This window comes from Toxotes jaculatrix, chromosome 15 (genome assembly GCF_017976425.1).
Source record: "Toxotes jaculatrix isolate fToxJac2 chromosome 15, fToxJac2.pri, whole genome shotgun sequence".
Taxonomy (NCBI): domain Eukaryota; kingdom Metazoa; phylum Chordata; class Actinopteri; family Toxotidae; genus Toxotes; species Toxotes jaculatrix.
This window is the reverse complement of record NC_054408.1, coordinates 17755752-17782682: the sequence shown is the minus strand read 5'-3', so window position 1 is coordinate 17782682 and position 26931 is coordinate 17755752. Positions and strand designations below refer to the sequence as shown.

General features: G+C 40.2%; 1 protein-coding gene across 2 annotated transcripts in view; it reads right to left on the bottom strand.

Annotated features, from left to right (window-relative positions):
* The window catches only part of stxbp5l (syntaxin binding protein 5-like), a 127686-nt gene extending 105380 nt beyond the window's left edge, over positions 1 to 22306 (bottom strand). For both annotated transcript variants that reach the window (XM_041057537.1, XM_041057538.1), the window contains exons 1-2: positions 21851 to 22306; positions 602 to 699 (exon numbers count right to left, since the gene is read on the bottom strand). In XM_041057537.1, the coding sequence (XP_040913471.1) occupies positions 602 to 699; positions 21851 to 22018 (266 nt within the window). In that variant the 5' untranslated portion in view covers positions 22019 to 22306. The remainder of the gene's footprint in view (positions 1 to 601; positions 700 to 21850) is intronic.
* Positions 22307 to 26931: the final 4625 nt, after the last annotated feature.

The window sequence follows — 26931 nt, the reverse complement described above, 5'->3', positions numbered from 1 at the left end:
CAGGGGAAGGGCTGTCAGATGGACAGTTCTGAGCCTGCGACATGACAGGCGAGCAACATGAAATGACAGAGCGGAAACCAGAAACAGGGATGAGAATTAGGGGAGGAGGGGTGGAGGAGGGGAGGCCGCTGCCTGTAAATGGTATACCAGTGGCCACACTATTTCTGTGAGCAATGTTATAATTTGTCCTGATACTGTTTTCAGTTCATTTGTGTACTGTGAATTGTAAGTGTATTTTTGTTTTGAGATAATTGTTATTAAAATGTATTCTTACTTATAGCAGTGTCAAACAACTTGACATTAACTGCTTTCCTGCCTAAGAAAGACCACCATAATATCATTTTATGAGGTAAAATATTTTTACATCTCATTTTACTTTTACATAATCACAAAAGCAAAGTGAAAGATAATGCAAGCACTCATTTACTAAATTCTGTTTCATTGCTCTTGTTTTGTTTAATGTACAATAACAGTGGCAAAGGCCAGGGAATGATTTTTACTGTAAATACATAAATATGTGTTCATGTACAGTATGTGTCTTTTTCTTTTTTCTACAGACTAGATGAAGACAGGAAGTGAGCACACGAACAGTAAAGGATACATCCGTACGCCGCCTGATCTTGAGCCGACGGCCAGGATCTTCTGCACGGGGTCAAAGGCCAAAGCGGTGGGCTGGTAAGGGAAACCATGGCGCACCGTCTGTGGGGAAAAATCACAGAACAATATTTTAATTGAACAAGAAAAATATTTTCAAAATACTGTTAGGGTAATTAAATGATCTTATCATTTAATGACTTTGCCTGCCCCTACAATATTCTACTGTGTGGTGAATCCAGATGAAACTTGTCATTTTGCAAAACTAAGACCTTTAATTCTGTAATAAATAAATAAATAAAAGCAAAAATAAAAATAAATTGTAAAAAAACTAAATCCCCCTGAAATGTTGCTGTTCTCATGAAGGACATTGCATAGTGTGATTGATAGCAAATATTTCTATGACTGCCACATTCCTCTTTATTAATTTAGGCTGCCAATAACATAAAAGCTTTATAAGAAAAAAAACAATTTCTCTCGTTTCATAAAGTGTCTGATTGCTGTGGTGTCTACTCTTAATACATCTATACATATCATTTTAAACTCATATTCCTACTATCAGTTGTACTTGCATAACAGTAATAGTTATGAATATAATAACTTCTATTGATCAAACATGAAGACTTCCTGCTGTATATATAGCAAAGAAACTGCTGTTTCTGTTAATGTTTCATCTGCACTAAACTGAAAGTGAACTAGCCTTAATATTCATATGCCAAGGCCTGGCTAGACGAAACAGCACTGTCTGTCACAGTCACACTCAGAGAGGCGCTGCAGCTGTCTGCCATTATTCATGTTAAATTTCCCAGCAGTGCCTCACTTACAGTAATCTGCTCTGTGGGGGATGCAGAGACATGGACATCAACAATGTTGAATGGAAACATTACTGCGTGATATTACTGTTTTACCAGCAAACTGCTCTATGAGGAAATACTTATTTAAGTACTGTAACAATACTACAGCTAAGAGTCAAAATATTAAAATATCAGACAAATAATATAAATTCAAAACTTAAACATTTTATAATAAAGCAAGAGAACAGGCGATTTTAATTATTTTGGGGATTTAGACCTCTTTACAGCACTTTGAAAGCCATGTGTGTTCCTCAGTCCTTTCAGCCACAACTGAAAACACCAGACAGCACCAATAAAGCACTTTTATTCGTGCTGTCTGAATTGTTGTAACAGGGGTTCTGTGTTCTCATACAGGAGAGGCATGAATTTAGAAAGATAATATGAGAGTGTGTGGATGAATGAAATGGTTATAAAACACAGGGAGAATGAAATCACTCAGCAGTGATGAGACTCGACAGAGGAAAATGAGAAACAGCACGGATACACACTGACTCACAGTACAACCAGGGGGACAGAGTGCGAGGCGGTCTTTGTGTGTCTGTGTGTGTGTGCTCTGTGTGTGCATGCTTTGCACATATTTCCCATTCATACACAGCAAACAAGAGCTTCTGTGTTTAAGTCAACATGGGCTAAATGTTTATTAACACTTATTATATATTTATGAGTGCACATGACATGTTTTATTTATATTTTGGGTAAAAAGGAGAGTATGTGTGTGAGTGTGTGTGTGTGTATGTGTGTGTGTGTGTGTGTGTACACTGCTGTAGCATACCAATTAAGACTACCTGACCTTCAGATGCACATATATCTGTCACATCGCAGTGGGGTTCCACTGCTTACATACAAATTAAGTAATAAACAATAACATAAATATCCTTTACGTAGGAGATAAACAGGAACAGTAAACGTGACATCACAGAGTCCATGGAATCTGACTTTTTGACTGGGCACATCTATAACGAATCAACGTTCAGTATCAGCCTCATCTCATTATGATTAATATATTTAATTCCCAGTAAATTCTGTTTTGACAGTGCATAAGCTACACACACACCCACAGACACACACACAATTCTACTGTCAGTTTTTATTTACAAAAATGTTCTAAGTGTTTTACTCCAAATTAGATACGGTAGTGAACACTAATTAGAAATCTTGGATTTAACAGCTATTTTTTTTTTTTTTTTTTTTTTTTTTTTGCCATTGGAAATGTTGTAATGCTGCTTGATCTGTTTCTCTTTCACCACCATTCTTCACATTGCAGTCGTAGAAGTAGAACTGAACTGAAGTTGAACCCAATGAAACAGCCCAAAAAACAGGCTGCACCCAAGAGCTCCAGCAGGTAATATTTAAAATGTTCCATCTTTTTTCCACAATAATGCTTGAATGTTAAAAACTATCCAAATAATTTACTTTCCCTAATGTAGCCAATTAATGACATCTTTTTGCTGAGCATGTATGTAATTATGTCACAATAACACAGATAATGCATCTGGAGGGCACTGGCTCATAGGATTAAGATATGCACCATGAACTCCAACACCAATATACCTCATCACACACATACATGCATATTATAGAGTTAAGCTATTTTAAAATGAATGAGCTTTGAGAATGTAATTGCCTTGTGAGATCTGAAGTATTCTCCCATGTAACGGGGTGCTGTGGTGGGACTTGGTGCCAGAAGTGACTGCAGTTTATGAGGTTCAGAAGTAGGTGGCACAAAGTTTGCAGAATGGGAACTGACACACGCCTTCACCCTATCGTTAAGAATCACTTGCCTTCCCCATCACCGGAGAAAGAGGAAGGTCAAGTCTTTATCCGAGCTGTCAGGCAATAAATGTTTGAGATTTTGCCAGTGGAGAGAGCTTCATATAATGCTGGCAATGCTGCTTCAGACTGACACTTAAAAACACCACTCTGACTATAACTCTGATCAAAAGGGGATGTTTATAAACCAGCCCAAATGCATCAGCAAATCAGTCTGACACTACAGACAGTGAAAAGTGAAAAGAGTGAGTCGCACATACACATTGGTGCAGAAAATACGTATCAAAGAGCCATGCACAGATGCAGTGGAGAAACACAAACATATCGAAAGAAGAACATGGTCAGATACACACAGCCACACATTCATCCTGCAGGTCTTGCCACCAGGGTCCTTTAGGTTCTCTACCCTGACTCTAGTGCACAGTTGCTGGGATACAGGAGAGCCACTCCCCACATACATACGAGACAGCCAAGAAGTGGATGAGAAATACATTTACTCTGATGGATCTCAGAGCTGCTCATACATATTTTAGAGCCAAAGCCATAAAGCCATTTTTCTCCCTCTTTTAGAGTGTGTATTTGTGAATACGTGTTTATGTGCATATAACCATGTTCACCCATACTTTCATAAATATATCGATCTATCGATATATTTATCTATCTATTCTATTTATCTACTTATTTATTTATTTATTTATCTATCTATCTATCTATCTATCTATCTATCTATCGTGACACAAGTTCATGTCATAGCTGTTTTACACTGCCTAAAATAGAGGTAAAGATTGATTAGGTAGCTGTTTACAAATGTAGCTTACCAACTTATGTGATCAATCTCCAGTCAAAGACAGCCCAAAAAATGAACAAATGAAAAATAAAAAGGAATTACTACATGTATATTCATGCTGATGAAGCAGCCAACATGTACATTTAGAAATGCAGTCAGCTGTGCACCAAATGTTGACCTGCTGCAAAGGACCTGCGCTATGGCTGCCAGAGGCTGCATTACATCAACACCGCTCTCAATCCACCTCCTCCCCTTTTCTGTTTCTCTGTTGTCTTCTCCCCTCCACACATACACCATCTTTATGCTCACGAGCCTGATGTTTAATCAGATAATCCCACACAGACATCCCCACCCCCCAAAAGGCTGATACCACCTCATGTCACCTGCCATACTGTCTCTCCACACAGCATTCAGCTGCAGAGCTGGTCTAGACCCCTGGTTCTATAAATAGCAAGCAGCACCCCTGTCTACCACAGCTAGAAAATTGTGCATTGAGCAACTATATCTGAAGCAGTGAAATATAACATTAAATTCTCCCTGTCTATACGTGATTACAGTTACATTTACACTGATATAAAGGTGCATACACATTGATAATTTAACACTGATGTGGTGCAGCTTATTCAGGATCATGGTATTTTTCACATTTGCTAATGCCATTTTGTGCTGAGATTCACCACTATACACTGTGTGCATTTTTATCCCAAAGTGTGTGTGAGAGTGTCTGAAGGTGAAAAAGTACTTAGGCAAACCAGGGCGTGTGCATGTTCTCCCAAATTACTCAGATTTGCTAAGCTCTGAGGTTAACCAATCTCTAAGTGAGTCTTTTATCTCTTCCTCACACTTTCTCATTAGCAAACACCAGTGTACAAAATGCTCTGGAAGCAGGTTTTGCTTTTTTTTTTTATCACTATGGTATGTTTCTAGTGGCAGCAACAATTTATTGGAAAGCAACTTTCTATACAAACAAAAAACAATCACACGCTAACAGCCACCACAGAAAATATGCTACTTTTGGGTTATTGTACACAAAATAATTCATACCATCACTGTAAAATGCATTTGGTTGCTTTTGTTACTTGAACCATGTTAAGGTCAAATAAACGGTGCACAATGCTGTGTTTGTGGTTGTGTTAGGGACTGAGATTAAGAAATAGACCAGGCCTCATTGAGTGGAATGAACCTGAACTTACAGTATATAGATATAGACAAGAGGTGTACATCAGCCACTTGTTATATCTATAGCAGTGTAGGATGATTGTTCACCAGCTAGCTAGATCGCCACTGAACTTGAGCTCAAGAGGCCTGCACACACCTGCTACTTTTTATGTATGTCAGCAACTGAGAAAGGTTATATGTTGGCACTACATGCATGCGGTCTCTCTAGTTCTTCAGAGCTACACTGAGACAGGTAGTCTTCGAGCTGAAACTTGCCCAACTGATTCACTGCTTTGGCCCTTCAATATGGCACATGGCACTACATGGCAACACCACTACAGGAGCTCACTAGATACTGCAACACATGAGTAACGTACTGAGCAGACTCTGCAGTCTGGCCTTGATGGTCCTTGGAAACATTTATCTACACAACAACAAAACCACAAGGCAAGCAATGTGCACACAGACCAAGAGTAAATGCAGGAGCAGGAGCAGAAGAAGAGGCCATTTCTGATGTAGAGTTTGAAGCAAGAGCAATGACAAGTGGTGAATAATGCATAGTGAGAATAGTATATGCGTGGACAGCAGGGGAAAGCAAATGAAAATGGAAATGACAGAGAGCAATGTTCTGTATATGGAAAACCACAGGCATGATCGTCTACTTTTCTTGTGAATAGACAATGTATTTTATCTTGTTTTCAATTTGTGCTCACAATATTTTAACTTTCCTGAAACTGTTTTTTTGTACAGTAAAGAAAACGTGCCAGATTCAAATTTATTCATCATCTACAGCTACTTTCCAACTAAAGTCTGGCTCACCTAATATTTTTACATCAATTTAGTCAGGATGTTAGACACCATAGTGATTGAAAATATCATTTGCTACTGGTTGTTGGTTGTTACTTTAAGAGTCAGGGTGCATGAAACTGACCCAAGTTTCCCATTTGGAGCTCCGGCATCCAGAGGCCGTTCCACTCTCTGACTGTATATAAAAAGGTTCCACTGCAGTGAAAGTTGGAAATTTTGGAGTAGATGAGTACTCAAGTTATCTAGAACACAGCTTTCAACAAAGGCACACCCACATTGTGGCGTTTTGGGAATATTACAGCGCCTAATGTATAATTTGGCCATTGTAATGTTTAATGGTAGGAGCAGGTTAGCTTTCAGAGAAGCCGATGGCTGCAACCCACCACACATCTACAGACCAAAAAAATCCTACTTAATGTTACAGGGGTACTGAAAAGGGAGCTATCACTAAGCTTTAAACTTCTTTGCAGAGGTCAGCCTGTCAGTCATTACCTGAGTATTTGTTTTCAAACTGTAGTTAGGACACCCTGTAGTTTGCCTCGCTCTAGACGCTGTTACCAAACATTTCTGTGGTGAAGAAGTTTTTTTAAAAAAATCACTGGCCAGCAGCTAATTAACGCACCTGTACCTGAGCTCGCCGGACAGTTGTTGGGAAGATGCGCGCGCACGCCGAGATGTTTAAATATCAAGATGATTGCTGCTGCTTGTTGCTTACCTAGTCCCCAAGACAGCTAATGGTAGCTGCGGAAGTTTTGAATGCGAGTTACGCGAGTTTCCGGGTCCTGATGCAGTACACTGAAAACTTGATTTCTCAGGGATCAGCGCCCAAACCCGAACTCACGTCTAGCCAACGAGCCACAATGCAACGGTCTCTTAAAGTGGCAGGTTTATAGTACCCTGACCTGTAACAACAACAACGCTAAAATACAGTCACTGCATTTTAAAACAAATATAGAGCTGGGAAAGACACGCGATACGGATTGGATCTGTAGAGCAGAAAATCTGCATTGCATTGCCACTATTGATGTGTATGAGGAAACACATATTTTTGACAGCACTAGCAGACATAATAGTCTCTAAACTAGTCTGACTGTTGACGGCAACACAATCACCTTATCCCTTCCTTCAGTGGTACCATGAATTGTATCTTTTGTCAGCTATAAGCAATAATGTCAGTAAACATCAAACACATCATGTTATCATATACAGTATCACATGTTGCCCCATTTATTCTGTGATCACAAGAAAATAAACCTAAGCACTATAGGACTACAGACTCTCTGAACTTCCCAGATGTAACCAGGTCACTGTTGCTTTTTGATCCTTGGTCTGACTCAGTTTAAATAGCTAAACATATAGAAAATGTTTGTAAAAACAATGGTTTTGTTTGTTTGTTTTGTTTGTCTGTTTGTTTGTTTTTATCCAGAATATAATTCTGTATTATTGAGAAAAAAAAATGCAAAGGTGCTTCTCGATAATTCCAACCCATGTGTGACCAGTGATTAAAATTCAGATGGGAGTGCGTCAGCGTTGCCATGACAATGCTGTATCCATAAGGGCAAATCAACCCTGAATCACATAACTGTCCTCTGCTGATTGAAGGACCCTGCATACCTGTCTATACATCCCAGTCAGTGATAATAGATCAGGTGTTAAATTATCTCACAAAATGCTGCACAGCCAATCTGGTGAACATAAAATACATATGAACATATATGGTACCTGGCCTCAACCCCCAGCTTGAAAGTAAGGTGTGTTTATCACTGTTTGTGTGGGTATGGCAAAGTGTGCTCTATGAGCATCACATTACACATACGCTTTGTCTTTTTGTGTGTGTTATGTGTTGCCTGTGTGCACACAAACTCTGCCTCCACATCACCCAGGTGTTTCAGCACCTGCTCCCTAAGGCTAAATGTCAGGATGAGAGACAGTAGTGCAGAGAAAAGTAGAGTATTCCCGTCACATTCATCCATTCCAATTTACTTACAGACTTTACAGAGCACCCATCAAACAAACAGAGATACACGTGGCTTCCCCGACCAGTGTTTGAAGGGAGATATTTTGAGGTTGCTCTAAAATTCCTTTGATCTAGTCGGGAGCAGCCCGAAATAAAAAGGAGGCATATCTGAACGTGGGTAGGAGAGAAGACGTTAAGGGGGAGGAGTGGGAGAGGAGATCAGGGGTTTGTGAATGTGTGAAATGAGTTGAAAACACACAGTGGTTACACAACACAGCCTGATCTCATTCATCTCTTCTCAGACAACGGCTTGTCTTTATTTTCTAACCAAGGGTTCATTGTTTATTGTTCAGATACCCAGCAGGTCTACCACAGGTCCAGGGTGTTTTTTTTTTTTTTTTTCTTTGTCCCACAGAATGCTAATTCAGGACATAGCAAATTCAAACATGTATACAATATTCAAATCCGCAAGAGTGAAAAAAAGGGAATGTGTATTCTGCAGTTTTTAATCACTTAATTTTTATCAACCATTATCACCTGAAAGCGATATAGCAAAAATGTGTTAGCAAAGAACTGCCTGATTACACAGTCAATGGACAGTTAATGGACGGCGAGTTTGTCAGGGTAGTTTTACTGAAAATTGTTGTTGCTGAACACTATGCTGGCGAGTGAGCAGTGAGGGTGAACAAAACTATTAAAGATGGAACCCTTAAAACAAAAAACAACACCCTGAATGACTCAGTACATTTGACAACAACATTCACACATGGAAAGCTCCAAATATATAATGTTCCAGCAAGAGAGAATCCATTGTCTAATTATAAGAGAATAAGGAGGCTTTCATCAAATGGAGACCATCTTCTTAGCAGCGGTTACAACAGCCAACAGGATCCTTCTCCAATACTTCCAAATGCCTAGTGTGGATAATTAATTTTAAAAGAAGAACAGACGTGGTCATGGCCACTGTTACAGATAAGAGTGGGGATAGTTTTAGAGCTACTTCCTTCCAGAAGCGAGACACTGGAGAGCAGTTCCACATCATGTGAATAAAGGTGCCAGGGGCCTGCACAAGGGGGGTCACTCAGCTTATCCATCAGATGCAACTTACAAGGTGTAAAGCGGGTTCTGTGAAGATAATTAAAATTAAATTGTTGGTGGTCTAAATTACAAGAGGCATCTTTAATGTTTCCCTACGTAGCATCCTAATCAGATTCAAGGTTGAGCTCAGGGCAGTCTTGCTGCCAGATCCTATCTATTGAGAGAGTGTTATAAGAGGCCTCAAGTGTGATGATATTATATAGCCAAAAAACAGCATAGCGCACGCATATTATTTGTTCGAGGAGCGTGTGACTGTTATCCCCCAGCCTAGAGCTGCTATCACTAATCTCCTGCTCGCAAAACTTTCACCTGCTCACACCTGAGCGGACTTTCTTTTTGGCAGTAAGTAGGCAGCCCCAGTTGCTATTGTATCCTTAAATATAATTGTTTGAGAGGGTCCACCATCATTGGACAGCTAGGTACGGCAACACCACTTGGACAAACCACATAGACCAGTTGTCTATGAAAAGTGTCCTGAGATAACTTCTGTTGTGATTTTGTACTATGTAAATAAAATTACTTACTTGACTTGAATGTATACAAACTCTCACACTGAGCAGTGTACTTGAATGTGTTTGTCTGAGCTCTGTGTTTTGTTTATTCCATCACTGACAGAAATTTAATAAAACATGGGTAATGTTTTTTTTTTAACTCAGATCCTGTAGATAGTTTTTTTCACATTGGTTATTATGATTATTAATATTATTATTGGTAAAACATAAGTGTAAGCAAAGATATACACACTGCCAATACTAACATAATAAATATAGATACAGAGAGAGAGAGAGGAGAGAGCATATGTACGGCTGTTTGAGTTGCTTGCACGGCTCCTTCACTTCCGTGTGCGTGGACCTCATTCACACTCGCCGATTTTGGCAGTATTAATTCCATCACACTTAAGTACAAATTGATATGAAGCACAGAGACCATAGCCTTATTCCTGTAGTAAACGTGAAACACATTATAACTAGGATGAATGGATAAGCGATTGTACCACAAGATACCACTGGCTTTTAAAGCTGAACCTGATCTATAAGTAGAAGAAAAAGGAGGAAAGTGGAATGAGAAGATCACTTTGGATCTCCTGAAATGTGCCTTTCTCATTATAAGTACCACTCAAGAAATGGATGTTGGTATTGCACCAAAAGGAAGGTGAAATAGTTGTCTGTAGTTAACAGACTGATGGAATATGGAATAAAGGAGAGCGGTTGTTGCACGTGCAAAATCCATACAAACCAGAATAAGAAGAAATAATGGGACCAAAATGAACCTAACATTGCTGACTTGAAAACATCCAAAAAAAAAACCCAGTGAGAACCACTTTGGCTGAAGATGTAAATGAGATGTAAATGAGTCTGCCAGCTCCAGGAATCACTTCATCAACAGACAATACATACATAGAAAAACACCCACATAGTTTTAAAGACAGGTGGTCTGAACCACCACAGGAATGATTGTTTGGCACCAAAAATTGAGAGAGAAAGCAGATTTATAGCAAATGCAGGTTGTGTTGTAGCAGGCAAGTGTAATTATGAACAACTTTTGATATTAAAAACTATCCCCAGTGTCTTATTCCAGTGTTGTTGGCCACGAATGAAGTGATTCAAGATTTCCTTGGTGTTATTCTTTATCATGCTGAAAGCCAAGGCATGAAGGGACTTTCATTCACTGCTGAGGCTGGGGCTGATCTAATAAGCACTCTACGTGCTTGCTGCACAGCACATTAATGCACACACACACAGACATACACACACACACACACACACAGAACAGCATACAAATGTGCACAGGGTGAGAATGCAGTGTGAAAGCCTGTAAGTATGAAAACGAATGAATGAGCCTGGATAAGCTTCCCTCCCTGCTGAGTGGTCATTTGTATGAGAGCTGCAGACTACACAGTGTTATGTGTGTGGCCAGAGGGAGGTGGAGGGAGACACTTGTATGTATGTATATTCGTATGTTTTCTGTGTGTGTGTGTGTGTGTGTGTGTATTTTTATGCATTTATATTACATCCTAAATACTATATGATTGTTTTTTGTAGGGATGATGATTGTTCCCTTGTAGGAAAATACTGCATAGACAGGTGCAGCACACGGCTGTATTTATCTGGCAACATCTGACACAAAGCCTTTAAAGAGGGAGTAAATGATTCTGGAGAAAGATTGCTGATATTTTAATTCAACAGCCAAACAAATACACCCCTCCCCTCAGTGCTGCTTCAGGACCCCCCCCCCCAAAAAAAAATAAAAAGAGAGATATGGCAGAATCCAGAACCTCTGCTGCTCAAGGGTAAGTTAGCATCAATAAGAGGAAGCACTTTTTATTGCTTTGAAAATACAGGTGGCATATGTTTGATGTATGTTTGAAAGTGTGACAGTAAGCCTGTCAATATTTATGTAGGTGTTGAAGCCAAATACTAATCTAAGCCAAAGTCTAGCAGAGTAGTTCAGCCTAGGTATCGGTAACATTACTGCTAGTATCTTCAAAAGTAGCAACAGGAGCAACACTGTTCATTACATATTCTTAAAAAAAGTAGCACAGCAGTGTAGGAGTATGTCTGGCATTTTCAAATTTTTTTCTTTCTATGATATAATTCTACAGAAGAGCACATGGGCAGGACAAGTAACGTTACACAGGAAAAGACTAAATTTCAGGGAAAATAATGTGAAGTCTGCTGTAGCAGGTAAATTATTTTTATTCCAAGTTGGCAAGGTCATTTCTTAAATGTTATTTAAGTTACATTACTATCAAGGTGTCTCGTGGGCAATGTGGAAAAAGGAGAGTGGCCAGCAGAAGCAGGGGTCGGAGTGCAGCTGGTTCCAGCAGCCTATCCTGTGCACGAGCACGAACGTCCGCTGTTACTGATTTGTTGAAATAGTGTTTTGTGGCGCGATCTGAGTCACTTTGAATTGCTTCCCATTTACAGAGCCAGGGCTGCAGACAAACATCAGATTTTTTTCCCAGATGAACACACAGTACAGACAGCTAGCTGACCGTGAGGATATATTCGCCAAATCTGACAAAAAGTGTTTTGGATTACAATTGCTGACTGTTCCTTTAAGGAACAAATGTGACGGATGCTAAGCATGTGTCTCTTCAGATGAAAGCGTGGGCTTAACGGCCACATATACATAATTTCTATTATATAACTGTAAAGCAATCTCCTCTGTTTGTGTGTGTGTGTGTGTGTGTGTGTGTGGAGGAGGTGATTGTTGCAATTGTACGCTGGGGCTTCATGTCGTGCTTTCATGCAGCCATGGAGTCAGAAACCAGCCATGTGTGGTTGTACTATATATATGTGATTTAACCTTTTAACCACAGCAGCAGGCATGGCAGTGGATCAGTCATGGCATCAGCATCATGCCTTAGGCTTGATGGGAAAAGTAGGAGTGGACCAACTAGTCACATGCTACTACCCACAACACTGTAATGTAACATGTCACTCTGCCCCCTCATGATAACTGAGAAGAACCCACCATTCACACATGGCTGGTTTTCAAAACAAAAGTTTGTTGCTTTTGTTTCCCAAAAATCTAATTTATTTTATGCTTTGAATTGCTGCCTGAATTTTTCACGACAGTGAAATTTGAAACTGATGTCATCCGTAGTTCTTAGGCTGCAAGCTAATGTGGTTAGCTTGAGTGATTAGCCTGCACACTGTCATGGCACTGTGGGTCAGATGTGAAAACTGTATCCACTCATGAGTTAAAAATGCATTTTCTTTGTCTATTAAATAAAACGTCGCTACAGAGAGAAGAAAATGAACACAAGGAGCAAATTGTAATTGTAATAATGCAATATTTTGATTATATTATCTTGTATTAATATATCAGTCTCATTAAATCTATATGTCTTGAATGGATTTTCAATTTTACTCATTTTAGAGGAGATAGTCAGCTGTCACTTTGGTTTTCTCCTGACTGTAAGTGTGAGACTGATCACGTGTACTGGCTGTACATTATTGCAGCTATTTGCTCTCAGTCATTGGTACTGTCTCCACAAGTAAAGATAAAATTTTAATGCTATATTTTGATGATTGTAGGAAAATACACTAATGATCACAGACAATGACAAATACAATAAAAGGAATAAATCCCTTCTTGAATATATTATCTGTTACTTATTGAATCCACTGTTGCTAAAGCATCTTGTAGCTACTTTCTGACTGAATTTTGAAAAGGAACCTTGAATCCTCTTCTGTTATAAAATATGTACATAAATAGAAAAAAAAAAAAACTCAACTCCAGTTTCTATATACACCCTTTAAAACATTAGGAGAGACTTCAAGTGGATGAGGTTTGTCAAGTGCTTGAGAATAGCTCTTAAGAGCAGAGGGATCCACTAACTACTCAGAGAGGCAGGGAAGAAACCTCGACATCGGTTTAAAGCCTTTGCAGCAGAGCAGTTCCAAGTGGATTGTTTTCCATAATTAGGTTTCAACTCAGCAGTCGTAGTCATGCACAAAGCATTGTATTTGTATCATTTCTGCTCATATAGTCTCTCACAGTAAGTGTACAGAAAGGGCAATACATTTATGGAAATTTGCATTACTGAAATAGACATTTCTCAACAAGAAGGCACATGATGGACAAAAGTGAAAGGACGGATGTACAACAGCAGATGGTGGGAAACTGTTTCTTTGCTGTGCATTTCACACATGAAGACAATTTGCAGTTACATCTCTGTCATTTTTAAGCATTTATTTACTTTTATGAACACGCTGGACAAAATTGATCTTGTGGATCAACAGTGGATTTAAGGTGATTGCCTTCTACCATCTCCCTTCTCCCCGGACTTGAACACTGATGTAGCCATGGAGACATAAGCCGTTATGATATGAAAGACAAACAAAAACACATTGTGAATGTGATCTCTCAGGAAAAGGTGGGGCCCTGAAGTGTCCTAGAGTGGCTTACCTTCATACAATAACAGCCCGTGTTACTACTAGAATAACAAATCCCCATAAGAAAAAAAAGCCATTTTGGTGGTTTTCTTTGGTAAAAAAAAAAAAAAAAAGATAGAAACTTAATTAAACAAGAATTTTGTTCTCAATAGGAGCCGCACAACACAAAAAAGACAAAGTACTGTGGTGGTTTATCAAACGCTGCAAACTGAAGACAGACTTCATCAGAGTGAAGTGATAGAAAATTGAGTCTAAATGAAGGGCTGTTTCAAAAAGGCTCACTTGATTATATTTGCACAGCATGAGGTGAGGCAGGCAGTCTGCCGTCACCTACAGACCGAATGGACAAAGCGTTTATGAAAGCCCACACAAAATCAAACAAAAGCTATTTCTTTGGGCTCTGCAGTCACACACACGAAAAAAAAAAAAAAATTATGTAGAATGTGACACAATAGTTCATGTTTTCACGCACAGGATGGATAAACACACACGCTGCACTTTTTTTGAAATCCCATGTCTCGCTGCACAGTTTACTGAACATCTTTCCTCTCCTATTGCTTTTTCCCCATCTTCTCTTCTCAGCCTGACATCAGCTCCTCCTTAATTGATCCCACACTGTGGCTTCTGACAGGCAGCCAACACATGGTAATCTGAGACTAGCTGGAAGTCAACCCACTGAGTCATCACACCCATGGAGAGCTCATGGGGTCGCTGCAGAGGGAGTGAGGTGATGTCATCTTTATACGCCCACGTATCATGCTGTCAGAGGAAAGAAACCAGAGGGAGGGAGGGCCCCAAACTTCTGACCTCTGAACTACAAACAAGAGTTTACAAAAAACTGTTTTCCTCTGCAAAATATTTGCTCCTCACCTTCTAAAATCATTTTTTGTTAATGGTTTATACTAGATGAACATACTGCTGACAGTTTCAGCATTTACTCTCTACCATTGTCTGAAACTGAGGAGCAAATGTGTGAAACAACAGCAATACAGCATATTTCACTGTAACATTAGCAAGTCTACAGCAATCATTATAGTGTGTAGTAGTACTGTAGTAAAATGCGTACATATGTGTTGAGACGTATAGGCTAGTGCTGGTTATAATAGGTCATCATTGTAGATAACTAATTACCGCCCCCTTCGACTAAATCCATTGACTTGTGTCCTGTACAAAACAGATGTGGCAATGACAAGACAAACTTTCTAGCAAGCTAACGCTATGAGAAAAATCTGATTGGATATTCTGTTGAAGAAAATCAGATCAGATTTATCATTGGCCGAATTAAAAACGTAAATACTAGAAGAGATTGTGATTGAGATTATTTCATAGAATAAATGAAAGCTCTGACCTGCTGGTTGCACTACAAGAAAAATCAGAGGATCACCAAAGTCAGCAACCATGAATGTCTGTACAAAAATTTTGTTGAGATATTTCAGCCTGGACCAAACTGATGGACCAACCAACCTACATGGCCATCCATAGAGCCAGCATAGGTAAAAAATAGGTGAGTGTTATTCACCTAAAATGGACATTAGATTAATAGGATCTAAAATGTTGAATCTTTTATTGTATTAGTAAAAGTGCCCATTAGTGTTCCTGAAGGGCTGGCTGCAAAATATGGCACAAAGCAGCTATTATTCTATAGCCATAAAATCAGTCATGACTGATTATCCTAATGGACATAGAAATGATGTTTTTTATAAGGAAGTCTAATTTGAAATGTGATTGTGCTGGTGTTATGGGTAATCTTACATCCTTTTTCGAGATTAATCATTTATTAAGGGAGATTAGAAATGTGAATAAGGTCAAGATGTCTCAGTAGTGCACCTTTTTAACAAGCTCCAAATCCAAAAATATTAAATACCCTTAAAACCTCATTAAGTTCAAGACATTAATTTTCAACTGTAGCTATCTGAGTCCAGCTCTGTCTTTCTCTTCTAACACTTAAAGCAGCTTATTATGTATGTTTCTATAACTTGTACAATGATTGTTCTTTCTAAGAAGCAAAAGTCAAAGTACTGTGATATAATTTTAGTCCCATAAAACTCGGGAGAGAACTGGGAACTGTTCTGGGTGGATGTTTGGGCGTACTGTGTGTGATCTTGACACTGAAGAACATTCCTCCTAAAATATCATGCATGCAGAAAAAGAAATCATGTTCAGGAACCTGTAATTTAGGACATTTTTTTTTAAAAAAGGATGGGAGTACAAAACTTTTGTAGCTTATGTACTTTTGTAAGATTTGGAGTGACCATGTGGTTCTTCTGATGTAACAATTAATTTGCCAAGGTTGTATGTAAGTTGCTTTCTCAAGTTAACTTGTGACTGATCACAAAGATCCAGTAGAAGTATGTTCTGATCTGTCAGAATAAACTGTATTTTTCACATCAGCCTATGTACAGTACATCTGTGACTAAAAGTATATCCAGAAATTCCAATTAATGGGATTAGAACCTTGCTCTTGGAAACCATCACTTTTCATTGATTCACTGATTTTCATTGATTTACTGATTCACTGATTACAGTTCTACTGGGGAGGGGAAAAAAATTGAAGTGGCACATGGAATATGGATGAAGTCAACTGAGGTTAAGACTTCACAGAATGCAAATGACAGTCTTTATGACAGACGCTAGCAATGATTAGCATCAAACATGTGGCTGTTAGTGATTTTCCGACTGTAAGGAGCCCCTATATTCAGATATACAGGCTGTGTACAGAATTTTAAAAATTCAGTTCAATAGTCCCATTACTTCTGTTTTTGTATTTTTTGACCATGACCGTGTATCTGAAAAGTGATTATTACTTAATTATTTTTGAGGCTTCATTTTGTGCTATTATTATATTTGACTGCACTGTCTTTAGGGGACATTTTTTATTTTATATTTAAATTTTTGGCCATACAGGGGCAATGGAAACAAGCTAGGAACACAACACTGACACGTTATCGCCTGTTAGATTGATATGGCATTGCTAGCAAACAATGGGCTATTTACACATCCAGTAGATACACAATAACATCCTCATCCATCCAGACTCATGTGAACTGCTACACAACTGCTACAAAAAAACCCCAAAACTAACACAAAACTAACACAAAACTAACACACCTAAACACACTAAAAACTCCATAACACTAAGAGTAACTGCAGAGGTAGGTTATATCTGGGTTCATCACTACAAGCAACCTGATTTCACATATAAGTAGCCATGTTAATCCATTGTTAATGTAAAAATATAAAATTATAAAATTAAAAACATTTTAAAGGCATGAGATTTAACCTCGAAATGATCACAAATGGGATAACATTCCTCAGTGTCTTGTTGAGGACTTTGACTTTTGACAATCTGAATGAATGAATGACAATTACTTTTCACCAAGCAACTCCTTTTAAATGATTTTCACTTTCTGTGAAACAAACAAAACAAAACAAAACAAAACAAAACAAAAAAACAAAACAAAACAAAACAAAACAAAACAAAACAAAACAAAACAAAACAAAACAAAACAAAACAATAACAATAACAACAACAACAACAAAACAAAAAAAGAAAACAAAATGATCTCTGTGTGACTGAGGTATGGATTCAGCTAGATGCTGAAATCCATAACGCAACAGACTGTGTTGTGCCTATTTCCAGAAGTGTCCCACTAGTTAGACATGTGGAAATTGTGTAGTACAACCAAGAAAAGTTCCTGTCGTCTTCTTGGATGTTGACATACAGTACACGTGGCACTGAAATGAGGCTCCTCTATTATGAAGCATGTCAAGCAAACACTCCACATTATTACACCACCTCCACCACCACCACCAGCAGCAGCAGCAACAGCTTGTGACACTCACACTTGACAGAACGGATCCATGATTCAAGCTGTTTACACCAAATCTTGATCCTGTCATCAGCATGTTGCAGCAGAGATCAAGTTTTTTTTTTGGATAGTGAGATGTTTTTCAACTGCTCAGTCATCCAGTGGTAATAATGTCCCTATTGTAGCTTTCTCTTCCTGTTCTGTGGCTTTGGCTGATTAGCCCACCCACTTCGAGGCTTGACAAGTTTTCAGAGATACTCTTGTGCACACAGCTTTCGTTCTGAGCTACTATTTGAATATTTGTGGCTGACTTCCTGTCAGCTGGAACAAGTCTGACCTCTCTCGCTGTCAAAGTGTTTCCCTGACATAAATGCCACTGACTGCGAGTTTTCTGTTTGTCTGTTCTTTGCTATCCCCAAAGGCTGTGTGTAATCACATATCTTGCCCTTTTGACCCTGTCAAAGGCTTTGTAGACCGCAACTGCAGCCACATGCCCTCAACATACTGTAGTGTTAAATACACTAAATCTTTTCTGTATTTGGTGTGATCACCTTTTGCCTTTAAAACAGCACTAATCTCCTCACTACACTTGCACACAGTTTTTCAAGGTACTTTGACAGGTAGGTTGTTTCAGGCATCGTGGACAACTTGCTACAGTTCTTTCTATGGCCTTAGGCTGTCTCAATGTGTTCTGTCTCTTCATGTAATCGCACACTGACTCCACGATGTTGCGATCAGGGCTCTGTGGGGACCAAGCCATCTGTTGAAGGACTCCTTGTTCTTCTTGTCTCTGGATCTATATTTGGGCTCGACGTCCTGCCGCAGAATGAATTTGGGACCAATCAGATGCCTCCCTGATGAAACTGTGTGACAGTTAAGAATCTAAACATCCAAGAGCCTAGCACTTTTTACACAGTGTTGTTGTTCACAAGCTTGTGCACAAGCTTCTGTCAAGTCTGTGTGTTTGATAAAACTAATGGAGGGGGTGTTCTCCCATGTTTCCTCTCCCTGTGTTTGGGTTGCTGTACTGTAGTTTTAGCCAGAGGGAAAGAGCTGCTTCTATTCTGTTGTGTTTTTAGTTTTACACTTGTGCGACATGAATGTTTGAAGAGTTTTGTCTTGGAACTTCCTCCTGTCTTTGAGCTTGAAAAGATACAACTCTACACTTATTTTGAGCAAACTCAACAAATTGTGGTCAGTTATAGTGAGGTATTTGTGGGTAAATTTGTGGAGTTTGTTGATAGCTAAAAGACAGGTGCTGAAACATAAAGCCTGTTCCTCAACCATCATTTAGCTTCCTGTTTTCCATCCTCCTCTGAACTTCCATTATATCTTAACACCAATGCAACACTAATATGGTCAGGAGTGCACTGGTGGATGGATGGAGTTGTAAGGGTTGCTGATCATTCTCATACATATCATCTTATTATATTATTCAGACCAATTAATTCAGTTGCCTTCCAACAAATACAATTCAAACCAGTCTCTCTCCTTCTCCCTCTTCTGTCTCCACGACTTTGTCCCTCTAACACAGAATGGACTAATTCTGCTGTAAACAGAAATGAGACTATAGATTCAATTAGACTCTCAGCCACTGGGGTGCCTTACATTTCCCCCTTTTACTCCTTCAGTCTGAGAGAGATTTCAACATTTCCACTCGGCTATTGTGTTTTTAGGGCACCTCAATGTGAACTATAAACACAAAAAATACTGTATAATCCAAACAAAATGAGTTGTTGCATCTTCCCACACTGCACAGTGAGGACAGAAGCCAGGACTAACTTTGAAAAGTTAGCCAAGATCCCAAACACTCCCACACATACTGCACCAGCTCACAGATTTGCTGCATATCCCCATTAGAAAGTGTAAAAATATTTGGGGCAATGAATGGAAATGGCAAATTTAGATGACTGTCACGTATTTGTCTCTGCTGAGTTTATTTGAGGTGAAAAATGCATCTCTGTGTTATAAGTGTGCGTTCTAAATGTTTTGGAAGGCTGCGCATTTTGGTTAACATTCAGGAAAAAAACACTTATTCATGTTCACCCAGCTGATGAAACCCACATGGACAGTAATCTTCTTTGTTTATTCTAACACAGACAGCAGTTTTTGCTGTGTACGGCATGCTCACAGTTTGCAGCTCAGTGGATGAGGAAAAAGGTCAGGGGAGACATATTTTTATTCATTACCTGGTTCTTAAGGTCCCCTGCGTGTGCACGTCTGCATCCCACATTCTGCCCGACACAACATGAGAAGAGCAATATCCTCGCCAGAGAGACAACAAGTGAGGCTTCTTTTGCACACTCATGCTTCCATCCATCACAATACTGACTTTATTCAACTTTTACTCTCAAATAGTCAGATGTTTTTAGCATTTGGTGTGCAGGGAGACTAAGCCTAATACCTGGAGCCGAGGATAACTGTTAGCGACTAAAATGTGGCAGTTAAATGGACCAATCACATTCCACTTTGAAACCTGTCTGCACCAGGAAAATTAGTAGACAGACCTAATTGTTGCAGCTATACTACCTCTTCCTCTCTCTCCCTCTTTGGCTTTCTCTCAATTCCTTTCACACACTCCATGCACACACACGCACACACACACACACACACACACACACAAATACAGGCATACAACCTGCACCTGCACAAACTCAAATAAAAAAAAAAAAAACACTAAAGAAATGAGGTGACAATGGAATGGCATATTTGTACGTTCGTGGCTTTTAATGGATGGTTTATTCAATTCAGCATCTTTAAAAACAACCATACATTCAGCCACTCACTGAGGAGGAGCAGCTTCCTGCACGGGACCAGGCAATCATGCTGTTCTTTTCCAGCACTTTCCCCTCCCTGCCTGTTTGCCTGTTTGCCTGCCTGCCTGTCTGCCTGCCTGCCTGCCTGTCTGCTGAGGGTGCTCTGCAGCATCCTTTTCAGCTTGTGAATCAACCTCCCTCCTCCTGCTCCACCAGCTTCTCTATACAGAAATAAAAAAAAGAAAGAAAAGAAAAACAACCCCCCACCCCCACCCCACCAGTGTCACTCAATAATAATACAGCTCCGCAAACAACCCGGTTTTTCTTGGGCTCTCTATGAATTATTCACAGCCACATCCAGAATTTACCCCCGTTTCTTTAAGGGTGAGGAATAATTGCTGCAGTCAGCTCCAAAATACATCCAGAAAAGGGCTGCATTGGGCGACAGCGGCTGCTATAAATACCCCCACCCCCCTCCAATCCCACCACCCATCCCCATCCCTCACTCGGTCTCTCCCTCCTTCTCAGCGAAAAGCACATCAGCTAGGACAGGACTGCAGGGTTCCTCCGCTGGTTTGCTGTGCACTTTTTTCTATCTTTCTTTCTTTCTTTTTTTTTTTTTTTAATGCAAGGGAGGGACGCCAGTTATGTCATCGCTCCTACACCATTTGTGCCTGCTTGCTGATGCAACGGGGAGGCTGCTATTCATTGACTTCCTCTGGATTGTTTGCATCACATGTGTGTAGGCTACCGCAGCATGCTGATGACGGGGCGCATATACTGTAGCTGTACTGCACGTACTGGTGGGAGCTGGAGCGCACCCAAAAACTGCACACGCACGCACACACGCGCACGCACACGCACACACACATGCCAGCTTCACCAGCTGTGCACACATATCCGCGGGGGCAAAGCTTTATGTAGATGAACAATGAGAGACTAATTGAATAACCGCAATTCTATGCCGTTACGGCCCTAAAACAAACAAACTGATAAGAATAGGAGATTTTGTTTGTCGAGGTTTTCCCCAAAATCGCTTTCATTCTCAGGAGACTGGGAACAAGGAGCTGCCCATGGTGCTGAACTTTCAGCACAAACAGAGGAACAGCAGGCCACCAAATCTAGCGCAGCAGCTGAACTCACTCCACATCCAACTTTCACGACCCTTTTCTTCTTCACTGTGGTCTACACACGCAGACCTGCACACATCGTTTTGTCTACAGGCGCTATATATGTGAAAAAAACCATGTGGGTGAAGCCAGAATCCCAGGTGTTACGTGCTGTTACTGACTGAGGACTGTGGACTTCACTCCTTTGCCAGATGTTAAAACTAAATAAAGCTCTTTATGTACCGACCTTACACAGCTGAAAGTTTTCCGACACTAGCGTCTCCTGGACGTCGATTTCCTTGGGAGTTGGCGCCGCGGTGGGAGTCCCTGCTGCGCTGCCGCACGATGGGGATCCAATAGTCCCTCCCGGAGAGGAGGTGGTCAAGCCGTCCAACACCTTCCGAAACTTCTTCATTTCTACCGTGTTTATATATGTATTTCACGCCAGGGACGGAGGGGAAAGAGACCACTCTGAGTTCCCGGTCTCCTCTCGGATGCAAGAACCCAAAGAACTCGTTTAGGCAGCTAAACACAGAAAACGTCGCTTCCTGCAGCAGCGGCAGGCTAAAGGGACCCACTCTCTCTTTCCCTCTCTCTTAGGTGCAATTTAAAAAGTCATAGAGGCACCTCATCTTGCTCTCTGGCTGTTGTCCACGAGAAAAAAAATGCGTCTGATCCACTCTGATCTGAGAATCACAGCCAATGTTGCAGATGCAGGTCGCCTATCTCATCTCAGAGCTTGCACCGACGGCTGCTGAAACCACTCAACTTCATCTTCCTTCTGCATCCTAAAGTACCATCCTCACCTGGGCTTTGAGAAAAATCCCACACCTCAACATAATCAAGGAACCGTGCAGCGACGTTTAGACGTCTCAGACTGAAGTGGACAGATCAGTAAAAAAAAAAAAAAAAAGAAAAAAAAAAGAAAAAGAAAGAAAAGAAAAAAACTTGGAGGAGGTCAATCCGCTCCCCTACCCTCCCCCCACCCACCTTCAAAAAAAAAAAAAGTACTTTCACTGCACTGGTTGCCAGTAACAGGAAGAGCAGCAGGAGGAAACAGACTGAAGACGCAGAGGCAATGCAGTCCACAGTCAGGCCGAAAAAACACGGAGACACCTCAAGCCTCGAGGAGAAGAAATGGAGGGAGACGAGAAGATGCGGTGGGATGGCGGTGTGAACTGTAGGTTAATCTATGGATCGATGTGAGTCGGGTCTTTTTTTTTTTTTTAATACCATCCAGCTGTGCCGCTTCCCTGCAGTCCAGAGACAGGAGACGGGAGCTGTCCTCGGTGCTGAAAAACCATAACCAGCCAGCCCCGCCTCCCACCACCACCCCCACCTCTCTCTCTCTCTCTCTCTCTCTCTCTCTCTCTCTCTCTCTCGCTCCTCTCCGCCCTCCCTCATCAATGATTGGGTGAGAGGCCTAAATCAAAGAAACAAAGTGATGAAGAACAAAAAAAAGCTGGGAGAAGGTAATAAAGGAGTAGTTCACCTTAAAATAAAATAGAAATTAATTGATCATCCCTCCTCTTGTACCTGTATGGAGCAATGCATCAAACAAAACGGTCTAAAGAGAGAAGTCTGCACTCACTCAAGCACTGGAAACATCGTAGCTGCATCCTGTTGTTGTTGTTAATTGGCTCTGTTTACACTGATTAATTTCCTGCCAGTTTACTAGAAGGTCTCCATGAACAGAGACCCCACATCATGCTGTCTCTAGCTTCTCTTTATTGGATTTTAATATTTTATTTGAAACTCAGAAGGTATTGCATGGTATTGCAGCTCTCTGAATATAGTGCAGCTATTGGCCCCTCACACCACTGTAAGATCAGGGATCGTGGACTGTTCCTAAGTGTGGTCTAAAGGCCTCTTCAGCTTTAGAACAGCAGTCCTGAAAGCATTCAGACCACGCTTTCAGGTCAGATTAAAACACATTTATTTTCTAGCAGCAATTAGCTGCAGTCACAATATTAATATTTTCATGCCTTATTGTGTGGGTTGGTCTTTTCCTATGCTCTTATTTTCTCTGTTTTAATATCAGTTTTATCTCTTTTTGTGACAAACACATGAAAACTGTTTTTAGACGTGCCACCTGACTGAGAGTAAGAACTCGGTTAATTTTCGGAGACAAAGATGGTTCTTCAAATGCCTCACTAATTTTGCAGGTTTCAGACATTTCATGTTTGGAGTACTTCACAGTACATTAGTGGACTAAACCATGGTTTTGCATGTTTCAGTCCATTAACTGCCAAGAAGATTTACTTCACATGACCACAAACCATTTTCCGAAGCCCTCCATGGTAAGTGTTCAGATTGCTTTCCTGCCTTCCAGGCAGCCACTGGTTTCTCTTCATTTCAGGATGGTATGAAAATCTTAAACTGGCTCCATCTGCCAGTTTCTTAACTTCTTACTTCTTAGTTGTTGTCAAAGTTTAATTGTTGTTTACTGGTGCTGCAGTTGCCAACAAGAAATGAACTGGCAGCTGCGAAGGTCAGCAACCAAAGAGCATTGATGCACAACGTTTTAAGAAAATCAAACCCAGAAAGCATAGAATGGTAAAATTTGAATTTGGCTGTTTCTCATGTTTTTGACAGCCACCCAAGTCTCAGGAATCAGACAATCACTAAAAGTATCAACAAGAAGACTGAAGAAGAAATATAAGAAATAAAATTTTCAATTAGATAAACAAATTAAACAGGTGATTCAGAACTCTACCATCAATGAGCGGACGTGTGTTAGTGGAAATGTTACAAAACCCAACATGTCACAATTGAAGAGAAAACTGAATACAATATTCTATTGTATATAAGTGTGTATTTATGATAATATAATTATACAAAATTCTATTCTACTTGTAATATTCTAGTACTTGGAACATTTTTTATATTCTAAGAAATTCTAACTATAATTACATTATTTGAATGTTCAGGACCGGTGATATTGCATAAGCACTTACATCACCAGCCTCTGCCCCCTGGCGATGCTTGATGTTGTGCAGTCAGAGCACAGCACACATGGTGGGTGTGTCGTATTCTCCAATCTAAGATAAGATGATAAAAGGACTACACTTTGTGGGTTTGTGTCACTGGTGCTGTTTGGAGTGCCGACATGTTCTGCAAATGTCTATACACCAACCAAGAGGTGTACAGGCCTCAAGATCTGTGTGAGCGCTGAGTGTTTTAACTGGGTAATTGGATTACATTCATATCTGAAGCACCTCACGGCTCCACTGAGACTGCGTCATGCCGTTTTTAAAGTCGAACTCTGCAGAGTTTCTCTTTGCTCGGCTCTGAACTGTGGTCATTTCATTGTGCTGATGGATAGATCCACGCTGGGCAGGTACATTAGAAGCACATAATAAATGTCAAAACAGACCAAATGAACTCTGTGAATAAGAGGTTTTAAAATTTTGATGATCAAAGGTGCTCTAGCTGTGTGAATGTGTTGGTTTAATTTTATCGGTACAATAAGTACCTCTAAAAGTGGACTAAACTGAAATTAAAAATCCTTGGTATGGTCCTTTAAAGGTTCCATACAACCAAATGCTGCTAATATTAATTGACTATAATCAATTAATATTAGCAGCATTTGGTTACATCATTAAATGTAGCTAACAGGCTAAACTAACATGGTAAAGTGGGAAAACTTAGCTCATAGGACTTGCCATGTGTGACCATAGCCTCACAGAGACAGTAGCATGGCCGCAGATGTAATCTTATTTATTGTGAGTTCTTTACCAAATCAAGGTTTGTCTTTAGCAAACGTATCTTCCAAAAAAAGCTCTTTCTTTAATCCCTAAGAATGAAGCAGAGCCAGGGAGAGGGCTGGAAAAAAAAAAAAAAAAAAAACTTCCTCCTGAGCCAGAGTTGGACGCAGGGGGAAGTAGGTAGAACTCTTGTTGAGACATGCTGAAGATAGACGAGGCACTGGATGTGGTGACTGGATCTGGTGACCAGGGAATGGTGAAGCTGAGGCTCAAGTAGAAGGGATTAGCAAGGAGAAAAAAACAAGACATGGAAAAATAGTTTTCAACAAGGAAGTCGGCTGAACATGTTGTCACAGGAAATAGAGGAAATGATATGGTGAACAGCGGAGAGGGGTAGACTGGACGGTGGTGGAGCTGATTGGATGATGGAGACCAGGTGTGCAGGTGGATTTGGCGGGAGGATGAAAGTAGGTCACCACACCCACCCACACCCACACCCACACACACACACATACTATAAGCATCACTTCTTAAATCACCAAAAATTCTGGGTGGCAATACACTTTGGCTATTCCAGGACAAGAGCTTGGGAAATTCAGTAGAGCAGAGAGAGTGTTTGAAAAAAAATGTTCACCTTGACCATGCGCAGACCCTTAAAGTTCACTGTCCATTAGGTTTGTATTTGATATGTTGTGTTCAGATTCATGGCAGTTTTCTCTGCTGGTGGCAAGGCAGGTGAACGACTGAAATGGCCAAGGAAGTGTCCATAAAGGGGCTCACATGGCTACACAAACACAGCAGCCCATTAGCTATATCACTTACTTGTTTCTCGACACACAAGGACTCAACCTCAGGGGGCTTTTCACATAGGATGTTCAGAGCTGTCAGCTTACTGCTACACTAAGCTTCCCTCGAAAGCAGTTCTATCATTACCGTTTAATGTTTCGTGCTGAAGAGATTTAAAGACACGAAGGTAGTGTTTGTGTACTGTGTGTGCACCATAGTTTGTGTACTGTTTACAAAACCTGAAGTGATGGGGAACAGACACAAATGCAGAAAGTGAACTTGATATTGTGTTTTGTTCAGAGACAATGGTGCTCAAACATGCACCCACAAAGAGCTTTGTTTTGGATAGTACATGGTAATTAGGCTGCTAGCTAATTTATGGCCAGAGATAATGCGTGGCTTTCAATGAAAAAAAAAAAACACAGCAGGAATAAAAACAAAACAGGGGAATATTCAGTATTTTGTAAAGGAGGAGACAGATATTACTCAAAGCTGCTGTTGACAGTTTGTCACTTCTCACTTATAAAACATCTCCTATACTGTTCCTTGTTCTTTTCCTTTTCAACAAGCTGTGTGGCTGCAATCAAGAACAATCTAAGAGTATTTTAAAGGCAACTGTGATAATTAGAACTCACCGCTGATTGAGGATAAATGGTAACGCGTCCATGCTTGACCTGTGTATCATGGGAATAGTGACGGGCTCTACGGTCAGCTTCATCTCAGAGATGATTTGCTGAGGTTGATTAATTTTTAAGAACAGATGTAATTAAAAGCCAGTCCAAACTGAGCTCAGAGTGAATTTATGCAAACACACCCACACTCTCTCTCTCTCTCT